This window comes from Gobio gobio (assembly GCF_949357685.1).
Source record: "Gobio gobio genome assembly, chromosome: 1".
Classification (NCBI taxonomy): Eukaryota; Metazoa; Chordata; class Actinopteri; order Cypriniformes; family Gobionidae; genus Gobio; species Gobio gobio.
The window spans coordinates 11645143-11666182 of record NC_137097.1 but is presented as its reverse complement, the minus strand read 5'-3'; the positions used below and the strand labels follow the sequence as shown (position 1 = coordinate 11666182).

General features: G+C 42.9%; 1 protein-coding gene and 1 long non-coding RNA gene across 2 annotated transcripts in view; both read right to left on the bottom strand.

The window, feature by feature from the left end:
* The window catches only part of LOC307131184, a 403239-nt gene that overhangs the window by 290360 nt on the left and 91839 nt on the right, over positions 1-21040 (bottom strand). The gene's annotated exons all lie outside the window — the stretch shown is intronic.
* LOC307127712 (ciliogenesis and planar polarity effector 2-like) lies at positions 1418-2176 on the bottom strand (the record flags this gene model as incomplete). The annotated part of the gene is made up of 1 exon (XM_079819131.1): positions 1418-2176. One exon carries the CDS (start codon positions 2174-2176, stop codon positions 1418-1420), a length of 759 nt encoding a protein of 252 aa, XP_079675257.1.

Here is a 21040-nt window from a genome sequence, read left to right as displayed (position 1 = left end):
CACGTGTGTTTCGTGTTTATTCAGACACCTTCAGCTCAACTAATGCTCACAAATCTGTTTTTTATAACCATAAAACCTCCGTTCATGTAGTCTCGATGTTTGTCATGTTTATCAAAATAAAACTGATAAAAAAGTAGACCTCACTTCATTGATAGTGTAGGCGTATATGTTGAACTTTATTCTTGTACAAACACCCGCTTTATTAAGCAGTACATAAAGTATTACATGACAATAATGTCTCTGAAACATCTGTCCATTGCCAAATATTGCATTTATTTCACTTCAGCTGATAAAATATACAAACACAGCGCAAGCGTCACTGCGGGAAGCAGCAAGTGTCCGACTGCATGTCTCCGTTTGCAGATCCTCCCCGCCTACACGCGGCTACTCTCGCTGATCAGTTGCATCCGGCCGCAGCTGATGTCGAACACACCAGTTGACTTGGGGTGAACAGCCATCTCTTCCGAAATAGGCAGTATGTCCCGCCCAGAGTGCTGCACCAGAGCTAGGAGCCAATACGACAAAAAGGCCAATTCATCACAGATTTCGTATTTTAAAATAATTATATCTGGGTATTAGTTTTGCTTTGTCATTTGAACATATATTTGACTGTTTCATTACAAACGTAACTATATTTCAGATATTAGCATCTTTAAAAAAAAAAAAAATGTCCCGTCGATTTTTGGCAATCTAGGGTGTGGCCTGTGTCCCACCCACCACCTTACAGGACACACCCTAGTCCTAACTCAAGGTGCTGACTTGGGGTGAACAGCCCTCTCTTCCCAAATAGCCAGCAAGTCCCGCCCAGAGTGCTGCACCAGAGCTAGGAGCCAATACGACAAAAAGGCCAATTCATCACAGATTTCGTATTTTAAAATAATTATATCTGGGTATTAGTTTTGCTTTGTCATTTGAACGTGTATTTGACATTGTTTCATTATAAATGTAACTATATTTCAGATATTCAAATATTTTTTTAAAAATTTAATTTTTATATTGTAATTTTTTCACCCTTTTTTGCATAGTGAAATAAAACCTATATACTAAGATGTAGTTTGTGAGCTTGTCAACTAAATACTTTGACCAAGTTTGGTGTTTTCCTCTTCCCAATGTAACATGATCCTCATATGACTAAATATTTCTTGTGTTTAATGTGTGAAAATATGAATCTGAGCTATATTCACCTGTTGAGCTGTTCTCCATAGCTGCTACAGTAGGAGACAGTGCTCTAGTGTTCATGGTGAAAGCAGATGTCCAGAGTTTGGCTGCTGATCGTGTGAAAGTCTTCGCTGCTGCTGCTGACTTTTATTTTCTTTTTTCTCTGTTATGTATAGTATTTCCATAGCAGCATAGTCCATCCATAAAGTTTGCCTTATACTGACCAACAGATGTGAAATTGATCTACAATACACACAAGCTATACAATGATCTCTGAGCCCGTTTCTCTGAGAGCAGCCTGTGGGGAGATGGAGACAGAGGAAGCAGCCTTACAGTCCTGGTGCCACAGATGTTCTGCAAGGGCATTTAGGAGAGGCGCTACTTCACCAAGCCCCGCACTCACATCACCTCCCACTCGGAAGACCGGAAGACCCCACACCTCTTGAAAATGTGTTATGTCACTCTCTGTCACGTCTGTGTGCATAAATAAGTCAGATTTGGTGCCAACCACCAATTTAACCATTGGATCTGAAGATTCGGTGATCCGTGATTTCTGATTTGAAAGATCATCAAAGGAGCCACGATCAGTGAAGGAGAACAGGAAAAGGATGGCATCCACCTGTTCCTTACATGACGGTAGCATGTGGTCAAATCTTCGCATGGCACTTTCCCCACAGTCCCAAAGCTCAAAGCGGAAAAACAGCACACGGCCACTGTCCTTAAGTCTCGCAGGCCAGAAGACCGCTGTTGCCTCTATGCCTGTGTTCTCATAATGCATTTTGGGGAGATCGAGGCCAGCGAGACGGGCAGCAAGAGCACTCTTCCCGACTCCAGGCTTACCCGAGATAATAACCTTGTAGCGAACGATGTCCACATTCATATGAGGAGGCATCATCTGCGCCTCCAAGAGCCCAAACTTTCGCCGTGTCTTCTTGTGCAGTATTTTGCTGAAAAACTCTCTGCTGTCTGCACAGCGGTGCCAATCCAACACCAATATGGATCCAAGTGGGATAGCCATTTTAATTGAGCTAAATTAGGTAAATGAAGAGACTTGCGCTTTATATTATGATATCAAGTAACTTATTCTGGGCGAACGCTGCTGCTGCTGATTGTGTGAAAGTCTTCGCTGCTGCTGCTGACTTTTATACTGGCGCAGCTCGGAATGTTCGCCAGAATGTAGCTCGGAATGCAGCACTGTGACATCATGAGCCCTGTGATGTCACGCCGCGCAGTGGAGCCTCGATCGCTGCTTTCACAGATGATCAACTTTACAGCTTCATACAACATATCGTTTTGTTCATTTCACGGCTGTTGTGTGTCAATTTAAAGTATTGTGTGTGTGTGATATGCTTTATTATATTTCGCTGTTATAATGTGCATTCGTTTTTTATGGCCATTGAAAGGAGATTATCATGTCTTTAGACATGCAGTGCTGTATACATTAGCTTATTTATGATTAGTTGCTTATGTTGATGTCCTTTATGTATATTTAATTTGTATTTCTGTGTTTGTTTGTCAAATCGCTTGTTTTGAGGTATTCTGAAGTTGTAAATAACTCAATACTCATGCGCCTGGAACAGAGTAACACATCTCGACCCTTACAAAAATTAACCATGATTTTACTACAAATAAAAAAAAATTAAAAAAAACACATGGTTATTATAGTAACCACAAACTTTGTGCTACACTTCCATGTTCCATGTTTAACCATGGTATTTTTATTAAAACTGTGGTTATTCAAATGGTAATCAATACGCCAAAAAAAAACATGGTTACTTTAGTAAACCCTTAGTTTATTTTCATACTGTTAAACTTAATATGACATGCCCATTTTGTTTCTTATTATTAATATTTTTAAATAGTTTGCTGGATATTCAACACGTGTTTAATGACTTTGGTAAAGTTGGTTTTATATTCACACTTTGGGACTTTCGTATTCAATATCTCTCCATTGGCGCATGTGGAAAGATTTATATCAGTAAAGTATTCTTACCTGTCAGTCTACTACAAGCCATTTCTTCCTTGAAATATTTGTTTTTCAGATGTGGATAAAATCATTGTTTCCTATGGACTTGGTCTGCATTCCTGTGAACGCTTACAAAAACGTCATATCCATTTATGCCAAGGAATTACACAAAGTGAGCGATGCGTTTGCTGCAAATGTGTGATTTTCCCCTCAATTGCACCTCCTGCACAATTTGAAAAAATATTTGTGACTTCCACAACAGAGTAGCAATAGTAGTTATCCCCAACATGTTTGATGATGGAAAAAATGGCAGAAATAAGTGTTCTGTAATATATATATATATATATATATATATATATATATATATATATATATATATATATATATATATATATATATATATATATATATATATATATAAAGAGTTCTTATACTGAATCATATGCTAGTCAAATTAAAATCATATAGGATTTATTTACATTTTGTGTCACTTGTTTATGTATTTCATACAGTTTTCATATTTTTTAATAGGGAAATGGTGTGCTTGCTCTTCAAGCTTATATAATACACATATAAACTACATATAATTATCATACATGATTTCAGTCAATATTAAAGGGGTGGTAAACCACGATTTCACTATTCTAACTTTAGCTAGCGTGTAATGTTGCTGCTTGAGCATAAACAACATCTGCAAAGTTACAACGTTCAAAGTTTAAAGCAAAGGGAGATATTTGCTTTTAAAGAAATCAGTTTCTAAGAACTACAGCAAACGGCCAGTAGGCGACTACACACATTCCTCCAGGGCTTGCTGACATCACTAGGCTCAATATTTACATAAACCCCTCCTCCGAGAATATTAAATAAGGGGGGGTGAGGCCATTTTGTATCGCGGCGCTGTTGTGGTATAGTTAGGCTGGAGTGTTGTTGCTGCAATGCCGACGAAACACTGTTATTTTCATCCGGATTGCAGGTCTGGGGTACTTGCTCTGTTCAGCCTTCATAGGGACGGGGGTGCGTTGCAGAGCGTTTAACATACAACATGTTATATGCACGTGTGTTTGAGTCAGCGGGGAATCAGGCGCGTGAAGGGCTCCTGCAGCACATCTGAGGAAAACATCCACCGTCTTCGCGATTTCAATGCCAGATTTGCACAACGTCAGCTGCGTGAAAAAAACACTGCCGGTGCGTGGATGCACGACGCGCGCGCTGCACATTTCACGGAGGACAACACAAACTTCCACAAACTTCGCGAGTTCAATACAGGATATGCACAACGGCTTGTCCTGAAAGCTGGATTTACAAACAGAAGCTGTTTACGGGCCACAACCTGTAAGTCTGATTTATATTTCATCGATGTGTTTTCCTGTAATAGGTTGTAGCAAGGAAGTAAACAGATGACAGCGCTGTTCTGCAAACCAGTCTGTTAAATGCTCATTCATACTTAACGTTATCCGACGAACTCCTAACGTTACAAACACTAACGTTAAAATCTCAACAGCGAACCTGACATTAGTGTAAATGATTCTTTGATTAGAGCTTTTATGTATTGTTTATTTTCAGGCATGCTAAACATGGTTCTGTGTGTGATTTGGCTAACTTACTAGTTAAAGCCAGTGCTTAGTGTTTGTTTTGGGTTAGTTCTTGCGACAGATATTTGGCTATAATCGTTCTAAAAATACAAAAGTTAAAGTGCCATTCAGTAGCGATCACTATAGATCCGCAGTCTTTACTCTTAAGGACTGAACAGGTCCTGCTCGATCATCTTCACTCAAATGTTCTGGGTCTGATTCGGGCTCAGATTGGTATGGTTTTATTGACGCCGTTGTTTCACTGACCAAAGCACAGCCTCCGGTAAGGGGCGTGACGTCTCCGACATACGTGCACTAGGCGTTTAGCGAATCACAACACACTGGGCCAGCTAACCAATCAGAGCCCACTGCGTATTTTTGAGGGACTGGCTTCATACAACCCGGAAAGCATCAGACCGTTTTACAAGGAGGGACAGAGCAGTGTAGAATAAAGGTCAAATATATGAAAAATAAGGCAATTTTTTTTTAAACGAAGCATGAACACATGTTACAGTGCACCCCACAAACACAGTCAAGCCTTCAAAAGAATGTGTTTTACCACCCCTTTAAAATATCTCTGCATATACTAACCATATATGATTTCAGTCAATAACTTACACAAATTTGTGATGGAAACACTTTTGTTTCAACACAAAGTGAAACACTCAAATTATATACTCCACATTAGTAATTTACAATTCCAAATTGATAACAAAACACACAAAAGAACCACAAAACACATTGAACACACTGTCATGGCCATCAATCATCAAAGAGACTTAAAGCGATAGTTCATCCAAAAATTACAATTAGCCCATGATTCACTCTCCCTCAAGTCATCCTATGGTGTATACGACGAATGAAATCAGAGCTATATTAAAAATGTCCTGACTCTTCCAAGCTTTTTAATGGGAATGATTCAAGATTTTGATGGCCATAAAAGTGCATCTATCCGTCATAAAAGTAATCCATCTGCAGGGGGTTAATAAAGAAGCGAAGCCATGCATTTTTAGTAAAAAAAACAAAACAAAACATATTTATGACTTTACAGACTAAAATAACTAGCTTCCGGCAGACGATTGTATGCATCAACTTATGCCAAAAGAGTGACCTTTGACCCGACACATGATGTATTGACGAACGAGGATACGCAGAGGATAGAGAAAAACAATACACTGGTCACAAATTAGAAGTCCACAATAAAAACTGCTCCCGAGGTGGTACTTTTTCAAAGTTCGGGAACTTTCGGGGGTGGGACTTGGGCGCTGAACATGCTGATTGGTTGAACTCACGCAGCATTTTATTTCAACCGCCATTTTTAAAAGTCTTTTGCGAGGAGCGTTCAGTAAATATCAGTCTTGCTCTTTCTGTCCGATGGCGCGCGTTCGTCTCAGCCATTGCACGGTCAATGTCCTTAATAGCTGATGATAACATACTTTGTCTTATTTTAAATCTAGCTTTACGAGCTTTCAGAATACGCTTTAGTATCAATCAGGGCTTAAAAACGGAAAAAAATTTCAATCGGTTCACTCCGAGCAGAATCGATATTATAGCGTTTCCGTTTTTGCGTTCCTCAATAAACATTACTGTTCCGAAAACGGTTTGATTTGAAAAAATACCGGTTAATAACTTTATTTTAATTTAGCCTATACTTTAAACAAATATGTATAAATAGACTTATTTTCACTCAATAATAATATAACGCATGGTAATTAAACTTGAATATTTAATTCATAACATTTTTAAAACCAGAAATACATGCATTAGAATTACAAAGCATAAACAGCAGACCTGTTTTAATGGAGCGTTAGACAATCGAAAGTGGCCTCTTATGCCTAATTATTTTCAGAAGAGTGATAACATTCTTTGTACATAACTTTTTTTCAACACGACTTGTTTTAAAAATTGCATGAATAAAGAATAAATAAACTGGATAACCATTGCTCTTTTAATGCACCGTCAACTGCTAATTTCAAAGCAAACACTGCGCAACATGTCCTTGCATCACATAATCAAATTCAGTCAGCTAATAAAGCTTGATCATTTAATGCAATATAACATACCATTTAATACGAAGCATCAACCGTCTATATAGAAAACATTGACCTGTCCTGTATTGGCAATCTGAAAGACTATAGGAAAAATGTTTGATAGATGCTAGTAGACTTGGACAGGCTTAAACAAAATCCATAAACTAGCCTAAATCGGTCTGTTTGAGCTTAAAGTCTGTACTACTTATTTAAACGTACGAAAATAATGTCCTCCAATACCTGCGATTTCATTGTAGACCTCAGCGGGGAAAGAAATGTACTTGAGGCATGAAAATGCGCGCTCTGCACTGACGGTAGATTCATAGATGACTGGTGCGCGGGCATTTCACTCACGCTTGATAAGTCAACGTCACATGCTGGACTACTCTATTCATGATTGGTCACTGCCAAATTAAAATATTAAAGAGAACGATAAAATAACGTTATTAACCGGTTAATGGTCATTTCAAATTAACGTTTCTGTTCAGAACGATTCAAATTGATTTTGATTTTGTTTCCGTTTTTGTTCCTCTTAAAATTTCGTTCGTTTCCGGTTTTCGTTTTCGTTCCTTGAACCGGTTCAGAGCCCTGGTATCAATGCTTGTCTCTTTTCCGCCGTTTTGTTAATGACCTCTGTAGTAAACCAATATATAACCAGCAAAAGCAGCACTGCTTGCATCTCCTCCACTTGTTATTGTTGCAGACAGTATCGCACAAAAATGATTACTGTCCGTCGCTGACTGGGAGGAGCAGTCGCGCCGCGCGCAGTCCTACATCACCGGACTAATGTGCCTAATCTTCTCAGTACTTTAGACCGCAGTGGAAACGCAGACAGCAGCAGGTCTGGGGGAAAAAAGTTCCTGGTACAAATTGTTCCGGGTAATTTTGGTGGAAACGGGGCTATATTAATGCTTTATTCTGCATGACCTTATTCTATATCCCTTCCTTAATCCTACCCAATACCTAAGCTTAACAACCTTACTAACTAATGAGCAGTAATTAGGGGTTTATTGAGGCAAAGTCATAGTTTATAGTGAGAATTGGACCCTAAAGTGTGAACATATTTCCTATTGTACTGAACCCGTATTGAACCGTGAACCTGTAAGTGTTTCACCACCAATAACTACACAACACTGCTGTAAACCGAAATAGAATTTTGTTTTGCATAATTTATTCATTATGCCTATAACTGTAAACCTGTTTTAAAAGAATCTATATTATATAATAAATAAATTACATTCCAATATAGTTGTGCAAAATTATATTTGTATAAAACAAATATATTTAAAAAAAATCTAATATAATTTATTTGACACAAACATTACTAAATTTGAAAACTTGCACTTACTCCACTAAAATGCCTTTTGATATTCATGCATATTAATTTTGGGATGTTACTTCTAATAAAGACACACCATGAAAGTGCACTTAATCAATTCTTGTAATAACGTTTGAATAATTTTACAACATTGATAAAATTCAAAAAGACTTTATTTCATATGAAGACAAAGCACAAAACTTAAAAAAAAAAAAAAAAAATGTTACATTAAAGATATATATTTATATATCATTTGAAATTTGTATATTCAAAATCAAGACAAAAAAAAACGTTGACAATTTTTCAATCCAACCATACTAAACACAATACTGTACAAAATTGCTTATTTCTTCGTGTACAATAAACACATTTTGAAAAATATCTGTGAATAAAGTGTGTTGTACACACAATATGCTGTCAGGACTTGGGTTTGATCATTGCTCTTCCTGCTTTTTCTCTCATTTATGTTTCCCTGTATTATTCCACCGCACCACAGCTGTGCTCTTTTCTTAATCAGCACTACTGCACCGCTCTCTCACCTGTCTCTCCATTTAAGTTTCCCGCACTTGATTTCTGCGGCAGCTGCGCTGCATTATAATCAGGGCTCTTGCACACCTCTCTCACCTGTTTCTCCTCTCATTTAATTTCTCACACTATTTAGCTTCCTTCCTTCTCTGCCCGACTGTTTTTCTGTCATGATCTAGCCTTTCAATGTGAATCTATTTTTGCCTTGCCAAATTTTGATCCTGTTTGGTTTTTCCTAGTCTGATCCAGCCCTGCAGCTCAGTTTTCCCATCTCCTTTTGGATTTTGCCTTTTGTTATTGACTCTGTGCCTGGATTATTCTCTACCCTACGGTGGCCGAGACAGCTCAACACGCTGCAAATGAAGAAAGCACCAGCAAATAAAGAAAACATCTTCATCAGTTTGACAACACATGCGCTGCAAAAGTTCACAACACATGCAAATACAAAAACGCGCTGCAAATCCTCACAACATCTGCAAATACAAAAACGCGCTGCAAAGTCCACAACACATGCAAATACAAAAACGCGCTGCAAAAGTTCACAACACAGGCAAATACAAAAACGCGCTGCAAATCCTCACAACACATGCAAATTCAAAAACGCACTGCAAAGTCCACAACACATGCAAATACAAAAACGCGCTGCAAATCCTCACAACACATGCAAATACAAAAACGCGCTGCAAAGTCCACAACACATGCAAATACAAAAACGCGCTGCAAATCCTCACAACACATGCAAATACAAAAACGCGCTGCAAAGTCCACAACTCATGCAAATACAAAAACGCGCTGCAAATCCTCACAACACATGCAAATTCAAAAACGCGCTGCAAATCCTCACAACACATGCAAATTCAAAAACGCGCTGCAAATCCTCACAACACATGCAAATTCAAAAACGCACTGCAAAGTCCACAACACATGCAAATACAAAAACGCACTGCAAAGTCCACAACTCATGCAAATACAAAAACGCGCTGCAAATCCTCACAACACATGCAAATTCAAAAACGCACTGCAAAGTCCACAACACATGCAAATACAAAAACGCGCTGCAAAGTCCACAACTCATGCAAATACAAAAACGCGCTGCAAATCCTCACAACACATGCAAATTCAAAAACGCGCTGCAAAGTTCACAACATATGCAAATACAAAAACGCGCTGCAAAAGTTCACAACACATGCAAATACAAAAACGCGCTGCAAATCCTCACAACACATGCAAATTCAAAAACGCGCTGCAAAGTCCACAACACATGCAAATTCAAAAACGCACTGCAAAGTCCACAACACATGCAATACAAAAACGCGCTGCAAAGTCCACAACACATGCAAATACAAAAACGCGCTGCAAAGTCCACAACACATGCAAATACAAAAACGCGCTGCAAAGTCCACAACACATGCAAATACAAAAACGCGCTGCAAAGTCCACAACACATGCAAATTCAAAAACGCGCTGCAAAGTTCACAACACATGCAAATTCAAAAACGCGCTGCAAAGTCCACAACACATGCAAATACAAAAACACGCTGCAAAGTCCACAACACATGCAAATACAAAAACACGCTGCAAAGTCCACAACACATGCAAATTCAAAAACGCGCTGCAAAGTCCAAAACACATGCAAATACAAAAACGCGCTGCAAAGTTCACAACACATGCAAATACAAAAACGCGCTGCAAAGTTCACAACACATGCAAATTCAAAAACGCGCTGCAAAGTCCACAACACATGCAAATACAAAAACACGCTGCAAAGTCCACAACACATGCAAATACAAAAACGCGCTGCAAAGTCCACAACACATGCAAATACAAAAACGCGCTGCAAAGTCCACAACACATGCAAATTCAAAAACGCGCTGCAAAGTCCACAACACATGCAAATTCAAAAACGCGCTGCAAAGTCCACAACACATGCAAATACAAAAACGCGCTGCAAATCCTCACAACACATGCAAATACAAAAACGCGCTGCAAAGTCCACAACACATGCAAATTCAAAAACGCGCTGCAAAGTCCACAACACATGCAAATACAAAAACGCGCTGCAAATCCTCACAACACATGCAAATACAAAAACGCGCTGCAAAGTCCACAACACATGCAAATACAAAAACGCGCTGCAAATCCTCACAACACATGCAAATACAAAAACGCGCTGCAAAGTCCACAACTCATGCAAATACAAAAACGCGCTGCAAATCCTCACAACACATGCAAATACAAAAACGCGCTGCAAATCCTCACAACACATGCAAATTCAAAAACGCGCTGCAAATCCTCACAACACATGCAAATTCAAAAACGCACTGCAAAGTCCACAACACATGCAAATACAAAAACGCACTGCAAAGTCCACAACTCATGCAAATACAAAAACGCGCTGCAAATCCTCACAACACATGCAAATTCAAAAACGCACTGCAAAGTCCACAACACATGCAAATACAAAAACGCGCTGCAAAGTCCACAACTCATGCAAATACAAAAACGCACTGCAAATCCTCACAACACATGCAAATTCAAAAACGCGCTGCAAAGTTCACAACACATGCAAATACAAAAACGCGCTGCAAAAGTTCACAACACATGCAAATACAAAAACGCGCTGCAAATCCTCACAACACATGCAAATTCAAAAACGCACTGCAAAGTCCACAACACATGCAAATACAAAAACGCGCTGCAAATCCTCACAACACATGCAAATACAAAAACGCGCTGCAAATCCTCACAACACATGCAAATTCAAAAACGCACTGCAAAGTCCACAACACATGCAAATACAAAAACGCGCTGCAAAGTCCACAACACATGCAAATACAAAAACGCGCTGCAAAGTCCACAACACATGCAAATACAAAAACGCGCTGCAAAGTCCACAACACATGCAAATACAAAAACGCGCTGCAAAGTCCACAACACATGCAAATACAAAAACGCGCTGCAAAGTCCACAACACATGCAAATTCAAAAACGCGCTGCAAAGTTCACAACACATGCAAATTCAAAAACGCGCTGCAAAGTCCACAACACATGCAAATACAAAAACACGCTGCAAAGTCCACAACACATGCAAATACAAAAACACGCTGCAAAGTCCACAACACATGCAAATTCAAAAACGCGCTGCAAAGTCCAAAACACATGCAAATACAAAAACGCGCTGCAAAGTCCACAACACATGCAAATTCAAAAACGCACTGCAAAGTCCACAACACATGCAAATACAAAAACGCGCTGCAAAGTCCACAACTCATGCAAATACAAAAACGCGCTGCAAATCCTCACAACACATGCAAATTCAAAAACGCGCTGCAAAGTTCACAACACATGCAAATACAAAAACGCGCTGCAAAAGTTCACAACACATGCAAATACAAAAACGCGCTGCAAATCCTCACAACACATGCAAATTCAAAAACGCACTGCAAAGTCCACAACACATGCAAATACAAAAACGCGCTGCAAATCCTCACAACACATGCAAATACAAAAACGCGCTGCAAATCCTCACAACACATGCAAATTCAAAAACGCACTGCAAAGTCCACAACACATGCAAATACAAAAACGCGCTGCAAAGTCCACAACACATGCAAATACAAAAACGCGCTGCAAAGTCCACAACACATGCAAATACAAAAACGCGCTGCAAAGTCCACAACACATGCAAATACAAAAACGCGCTGCAAAGTCCACAACACATGCAAATACAAAAACGCGCTGCAAAGTCCACAACACATGCAAATTCAAAAACGCGCTGCAAAGTTCACAACACATGCAAATTCAAAAACGCGCTGCAAAGTCCACAACACATGCAAATACAAAAACACGCTGCAAAGTCCACAACACATGCAAATACAAAAACACGCTGCAAAGTCCACAACACATGCAAATTCAAAAACGCGCTGCAAAGTCCAAAACACATGCAAATACAAAAACGCGCTGCAAAGTCCACAACACATGCAAATTCAAAAACGCACTGCAAAGTCCACAACACATGCAAATACAAAAACGCGCTGCAAAGTCCACAACTCATGCAAATACAAAAACGCGCTGCAAATCCTCACAACACATGCAAATTCAAAAACGCGCTGCAAAGTTCACAACACATGCAAATACAAAAACGCGCTGCAAAAGTTCACAACACATGCAAATACAAAAACGCGCTGCAAATCCTCACAACACATGCAAATTCAAAAACGCACTGCAAAGTCCACAACACATGCAAATACAAAAACGCGCTGCAAATCCTCACAACACATGCAAATACAAAAACGCGCTGCAAATCCTCACAACACATGCAAATTCAAAAACGCACTGCAAAGTCCACAACACATGCAAATACAAAAACGCGCTGCAAAGTCCACAACACATGCAAATACAAAAACGCGCTGCAAAGTCCACAACACATGCAAATACAAAAACGCGCTGCAAAGTCCACAACACATGCAAATACAAAAACGCGCTGCAAAGTCCACAACACATGCAAATACAAAAACGCGCTGCAAAGTCCACAACACATGCAAATTCAAAAACGCGCTGCAAAGTTCACAACACATGCAAATTCAAAAACGCGCTGCAAAGTCCACAACACATGCAAATACAAAAACACGCTGCAAAGTCCACAACACATGCAAATACAAAAACACGCTGCAAAGTCCACAACACATGCAAATACAAAAACGCGCTGCAAAGTCCACAACACATGCAAATACAAAAACGCGCTGCAAAGTCCACAACACATGCAAATTCAAAAACGCGCTGCAAAGTTCACAACACATGCAAATTCAAAAACGCGCTGCAAAGTCCACAACACATGCAAATACAAAAACACGCTGCAAAGTCCACAACACATGCAAATACAAAAACACGCTGCAAAGTCCACAACACATGCAAATTCAAAAACGCGCTGCAAAGTCCAAAACACATGCAAATACAAAAACGCGCTGCAAAGTTCACAACACATGCAAATTCAAAAACGCGCTGCAAAGTTCACAACACATGCAAATTCAAAAACGCGCTGCAAAGTCCACAACACATGCAAATACAAAAACGCGCTGCAAAGTCCACAACACATGCAAATTCAAAAACGCGCTGCAAAGTCCACAACACATGCAAATACAAAAACACGCTGCAAAGTCCACAACACATGCAAATACAAAAACGCGCTGCAAAGTCCACAACACATGCAAATACAAAAACGCGCTGCAAAGTCCACAACACATGCAAATTCAAAAACGCGCTGCAAAGTCCACAACACATGCAAATTCAAAAACGCGCTGCAAAGTCCACAACACATGCAAATTCAAAAACGCGCTGCAAAGTCCACAACACATGCAAATACAAAAACGCGCTGCAAAGTCCACAACACATGCAAATTCAAAAACGCGCTGCAAAGTCCACAACACATGCAAATACAAAAACACGCTGCAAAGTCCACAACACATGCAAATACAAAAACGCGCTGCAAAGTCCACAACACATGCAAATTCAAAAACGCGCTGCAAAGTCCACAACACATGCAAATTCAAAAACGCGCTGCAAAGTCCACAACACATGCAAATACAAAAACGCGCTGCAAAGTCCACAACACATGCAAATACAAAAACGCGCTGCAAAGTCCACAACACATGCAAATACAAAAACGCGCTGCAAAGTCCACAACACATGCAAATTCAAAAACGCGCTGCAAAGTCCACAACACATGCAAATACAAAAACACGCTGCAAAGTCCACAACACATGCAAATACAAAAACGCGCTGCAAAGTCCACAACACATGCAAATACAAAAACGCGCTGCAAAGTCCACAACACATGCAAATACAAAAACGCGCTGCAAAGTCCACAACACATGCAAATTCAAAAACGCGCTGCAAAGTCCACAACACATGCAAATACAAAAACGCGCTAAAAAGTCCACAACACATGCAAATACAAAAACGCGCTGCAAAGTCCACAACACATGCAAATACAAAAACGCGCTGCAAAGTCCACAACACATGCAAATACAAAAACGCGCTGCAAATCCTCACAACACATGCAAATTCAAAAACGCGCTGCAAAGTTCACAACACATGCAAATTCAAAAACGCGCTGCAAAGTCCACAACACATGCAAATACAAAAACGCGCTGCAAAGTTCACAACACATGCAAATTCAAAAACGCGCTGCAAAGTCCACAACACATGCAAATACAAAAACGCGCTGCAAAGTCCACAACACATGCAAATACAAAAACGCGCTGCAAAGTCCACAACACATGCAAATACAAAAAATAATTATATCTGGGTATTAGTTTTGCTTTGTCATTTTAACATGTATTTGACATTGTTTCATTACAAATGTAACTATATTTCAGATATTAGCATCTTTAAAAAATAATAACAATTGTCCCGTCGACTTTTGGCAATATAGGTTGTGGCCTGTGTCCCACCCACCACCTTACAGGACACACCCTAGTCCTAACTCAAGGTGCTGACTTGGGGTGAACAGCCCTCTCTTCCCAAATAGCCAGCAAGTCCCGCCCAGAGTGCTGCACCAGAGCTAGGAGCCAATACGACAAAAAGGCCAATTCATCACAGATTTCGTATTTTAAAATAATTATATCTGGGTATTAGTTTTGCTTCGTCATTTGAATGTGTTTCCCTTACGAGAGTACTCTCGTATTGCGTTTTGCTAAAACGCTATGGGGGAATTCCTTTCCTTGAGATATTGAAGCAAATTTTTATCCAAAAATACCATGTACACGCAGTGCAGCTGCACAGCTCTCAGCAGGAAGCAGCTGCGTGCTGATTGGCTGTGCTGCTGCAACTGCAGCAACCTATGGCGAGACCGTGGGGCGGGACGGACCAATCAGGTCCTTCCAAATTCCCGCCACAAGGGGCAACAGAATTTGCATAGCCAAGGGTATATAAGACCCACTCTCGCAAGGTTAGTCAGATTAATTCTTCTTCAGCGACTTGCAATCGTTGAGCTCCGGATCGAAGCCCGCCGTCGACACGCACCCAGCGGAACACGCAGCCTGAGGATGTCGGATTCTCCGCCTTCAGCCTGCCTTCCAGCTGCGCCATCCGGCGTTAAAATATCCTTTATACTATGTATGTGTGTTTATGATATGTGCGTTGCTGCCAACGCCACTTCTAAGAGCTTCTAGCTCTCCACCTCTCTTCTCTCGTGCCGCCGCGTGTTTACGCCGCGAACATAGAACATTGGTCCTCCGCCGCTTCAAATAAGCCGAGGACAGACGGAGCGCTCCTCTTCTCTCGTTCCGTCGCGCTAAGGCGCCGCGGACATAGAATGTGATACCCCACGGAGCTCTCCCTTTCTCTCGTTCCGTCGCGCTGAGAAGCGCCGCGGACGGAGAAGGTTTTCCCCGCTGCACTGATGACGCCGCGGGCATACAGAGTTTCACTCCTTCCTCTCTCATCCTCACCGCTCTAAATGGCCGTGGACAGAGAACATTATATCCCCGCTGCGGACATACAGAGCTCTCCCTTTCTCTCATTCCGTCGCGCTGAAACGCGCCGCGGACCGAGAAGGTTATATCCTCGCTGCGCTGATGACGCCGCAGATATATGGAGCTCTCCACGCGCCTCCCTCTCTCTCCTCCGCCGCTCTAAATGGCCGTGGACAGAGAATGTTATTCCCGCCGTACTAATGGCGCCGCGGGCATACGGGGCTTTTCACTCGCTTCTTCTCTTACTCCGCCGCCCTGAAATGGCCGCTGACAGAGAATGTGATACTGCCGCCACGCGGATGGAAGATGTGCACTTCTACACACGAGTGAACTCAACATAAGCTCTCCTCACTCTTCCTTCTCTCTCGCCCCGCCGCCCTGATATGCCGCGGGCAGAGAATGCTAGAGGAGAGACATGCGAACTCAGGCTGCTGGATATATCGAGAACGCGCTTACGTCACAGCCGTTCTGTGCAGCGCACTGTGCAGAGAGCGCGCGCTGCCATATAAGGCTGTTTACCTTTGGCAGCAAGCGCTCTCTGCACAGCGCGCGTTCGCTGACTAGAGCGCGTCATAACATGCGCTCTCCGTCTGAGCATAACGAGGTCATAAAATGGCTGCCAAGCTTGCGCCTTTTTTCCCTCCAATATCACTTCTCCCAGTTCCCCTATTCAGGCGGCTGGAGTGGTTCAACACTGTAGGCAATGTGTCCACTACATAGTGTGCACTCCTGCATAAGCACTGTTAATTCAGTGCCACAAATCACTCAATAAACCTGATATTCTCCCAGTTCCCTTAGTTCAGGTGACTGGAGATGTAACATTGCAATAACTAGCCTGTGGCCAAACATGCTCAGTTGCACATTGACGCTGTTATGCGTTTACCACTGTGAATTCGCTCGCTGGCGTACGCCGCGAATACTCTAATGTAGTGGCGCCCATTATACAGTGCGCGCCACCACACATTATTTACAATGAATCAGAGCTTTCTAGTGGCTAGGTAGACCCGCGCCTGCAGAGCACGCGCTATCCATTAGCCCTGCCGCTAACGTGCACGTGGACTAATCCGCAAGAATGCGTCCACTTTACAGTAACACTATCTAAACACAGTGTTACGAGTTCGTCTGTAGGCAGGTGCCAACATCAAAGTTGTACCCCTACACTCAAGCGCTTCCCTATGTTCCCCAGCTCCCTGCACTCAGGCGGCTGGAAACATTATTCCTACAATCGACGAGCCCGCAAACAAACGCGCTCGCCTGTACACATGCATCATTTCCCCGGCGACACAAAGCGTTCGCCACTATTCTGCGTTCTCCGGCCCCCTGCACTCAGGCGGCTGGGAACACTATTTCCCTATTTACTATTTGTGAGCCCGTGAGCAACGTGCTCTTCTGTACACAAACACAATCCCCTTGGTAAGCGCCACTTCCAGGCGACCCAATAAGGCGTGCGTCACCATTCAGTGCACGCCGCCTCTCACAGTGCTACTAGCACAATGCATCCGGGCTAACAGGTCCCTGTTATTCAGTGACCCGCCCCACAAATTAATTCAACCCTTGGCTTCGATAACAAGGTTACTCGCTACAGTTCGCTCACAGACCACCGTGCTTTCGCACTGTGGTAGAGACAGCGGTGAGAAGTGACATGAGTCACGTGCTTCGAACCGAAATATCAAACTGTTAAATTAAGGGAGCGGTGGAAACCGTGCACCCCTCACAGAGCGAGTCAGGCTTTTACAGTCGCTACTTCCTTGTGCCAAAAGAAGGGTGGTGGTCTCAGGCCATTCTAGATTTCAGACATCTGAACAAAGCCCTTATGAAGCGCCCGTTCAGAATGTTGAGAATGAAACAAATCCTCGCGCACATCCGCCGGGTGATTGGGTTTTCACTGTGGATCTAAAGGATGCCTTTTTCCACATACAAATAGCCCCTCATTACAGGCCATTCTTGAGATTCGCCTTCGAGGGGAAAAGTTTACCAATACAAGGTGCTACCTTTTTGGTCTATCTCTGACTCCCCGCACGAAGTGCATGGAAGCGGCGCTAACCCCGCTGAGGCTTTCGGGAATGAGAATTCTCAATTATCTCGACGACTGGCTCAGAATAGCTCAGTCAGAGATACAGTTGTTAAACCACAGATCTTGGCTTCTCAACCATTTAGAATGCTTGGGACTCAGAATCAACGTGGCAAAGAGTTTATTGTCTCCCACACAGAAAGTTTCGTTTCTGGGAACAGTATTGGACTCACTGCAGATGAGCGTGCGACTGACGTCACACCGCGCGCTCTCTGTTCAGAACCGAGCGGTTTCCCTCAGGTCCGGTGCACACATTCCTCTCAAACACTTTCAGAGGATGCTGGGTCTCATGGCCTCGGCGGCGCTAGTTCTCAGACTGGGTCTGTTGCACAGCACTGGCTGAATCGCCGCGTTCCAGCTCACGCATGGCTCTCGGGCCGATTGCAAATCAAGGTAGACCACAGCTGTGTGTTGGCTCTGGCTCCTTGGAAAAATCCCGTCTGGTACCAGACGGGCGTGAGTTTGGGCACTGTTACGAAGTGGAAAGTTATCTCGACAGATGCATCCAACCTAGGTTGGGGAGCCCTTCACGAGGGCAGGCCAGTCTCCGGTCTCTGGTCAGACTCGGAGAAGAGCCTTCATATAAACTGTCTAGAGATGAAAGCGGTCACGCTATCGCTAAGAGCTTTCCTTCCGTACATAAAACACCACCATGTCCTGGTCCGAACGGACAGCAGGTTGGTGGTAGCCTATATAAATTGCCAAGGCGGTCTGAAAATAATCGATCTGCACACAATGGCGTAAGAAGTCCTAATATGGGCAGAGCACAATACGCTGAGAGCGACTCATGTGCCAGGCATTCTGAATTTGGGTCCGGACATGCTGTCCAGGTGCAATTCAGACAATTGGGGCAGTTCTTGGAGAGGCAAAAGTGGATCTTTTCGCCTCACAAGACTATGCTCAATGCCGAATATAATTCTCCAAGCACAAGGATGCGTTGGCCCACGAATGGCCCAACCTTCTTCTTTATGCTTTTTCCCCAATCTCAATGTTACCTCAGGTCATAGAGAGGATTAGGGAGAGCAGATGCGCTGTGCTTTAATAGCCCCGCTTTGGAGTAATCAACCTTGGTTCTCACTACTGAATCAGATGTCGGATACAGATTCGTGGCCGGTCCCGCTGAGGAGAGACCTCCTCATGCAGGCGGGACGGCAGATCTGGCATCCCCATCCCGATCGATGGGCGCTTCATGTCTGGCCCATCAGCGGGTACATGAGAACCTCTCTGAAAATTTATTGAATACCATTACTGAAGCTAGAGCCCCCGCGACCAGGCGGCTCTATTCAGACAAATGGTCAGTCTTTTCGGACTGGTGTAAAGCGCGAAGTCTGACCCCACAGGATTGTGAAGTGTCAGAAGTGCTTACATTTTACAAGAGCTTCTGGACGCGGGTCGTTCCCCCTCCACGCTCAAAATTATGTGGCTGCTATAGCAGCGTATCACATTCAAGTGAACGGACTAACATTGTTCGCTTCCTTAAAGGGGCTAGAAGGCTTCACCCACCTCGCCCCCTCTTCAGTCCCTATATGGGACTTGTCCAGTGTCTTGGATGTCATGAAGAGCTCTGCACTTGAGCCTCTGCATTCGGTGAGCTTTAAGCTCCTGTCACTAAAGACCGCTTTTCTGCTGGCGATCGTCAGTTAAGTGAGTGGGTGATCTGCACGCGCTCTCTGTGAGCGCCTTCGTGTCTGGAATTGGGCCAAACGACTTCAAGTCGTCCTCAAACCAAGACATGGATATGTACCTAGTGCTTTCAACTCCATTCAGAGCACAGGTCATTTCACTCTCAGCACTTTCATCACCGATAGATGAAGAAGATGCTAATTTGCTCTGTCCTGTCAGAGCGCTGAGGATATACATGGAGCGTTCCGCTGCTTAGGCAACTGAACAGCTCTTTGTATGCTTTGGCGGCCGCACCCTAGGGTGCGCGGTTACAAAGCAGACCTTGTCACGATGGATAGTAGATGCTATCTCGCTGGCTTATGAGTCTAAAGATCTCAGCTGCCCTTTAGGCATTAAAGCCCATTCTACTAGAGGCATGGCCTCTTCGTGGGCTTGGTCTATTGGCATTTCTCTAAATGATATCTGTGTGGCGGCAGGCTGGGCCTCCCCGTCCTGGGCCTCCCCGTAGGCTGGGCTTCTTGCTGTGTACAGTTTTAACCCCTTAAGGCTCGAAAAGTCCGGTCTGGGTTAAGTATTGTATAAGTCATAGCACATTCCTTATACGGCTCGAATTATCTGGCCATTCATTATTCCTGGCCCGACTATGTCCGGTCTATATATTATATTACACGTATATCGTGTTCATTCTCATTAAGGGCTTGACTCAGGTCTGGCTCATTTTGGGACTTCTTGATATCATATTACGGGCCCACCTAGGTTGGCCTGGGTTTGGTGTCTTCGGCGTTAGAGCCGTTAAGCAAGCACGGCGTTTTGCATTGGTCCCCCATAGCGTTTTAGCAAAACGCAATACGAGAGTACTCTCGTAAGGGAACGTTTCGGTTACTAACGTAACCTCGGTTCCCTAAGATGAGGGAACGATTATTGCGTTTTGCTTGCCGTGCTTGCTCACTTGCTCAGGAGTCGATTAACCTGACTAACCTTGCGAGAGTGGGTCTTATATACCCTTGGCTATGCAAATTCTGTTGCCCCTTGTGGCGGGAATTTGGAAGGACCTGATTGGTCCGTCCCGCCCCACGGTCTCGCCATAGGTTGCTGCAGTTGCAGCGGCACAGCCAATCAGCACGCAGCTGCTTCCTGCTGAGAGCTGTGCAGCTGCACTGCGTGTACATGGTTTTTTTGGATAAAAATTTGCTTCAATATCTCGAGGAAAGGAATTCCCCCATAGCGTTTTAGCAAAACGCAATACTCGTTCCCTCATCTTAGGGAACCGAGGTTACGTTAGTAACCGAAACGTTCTCAAATC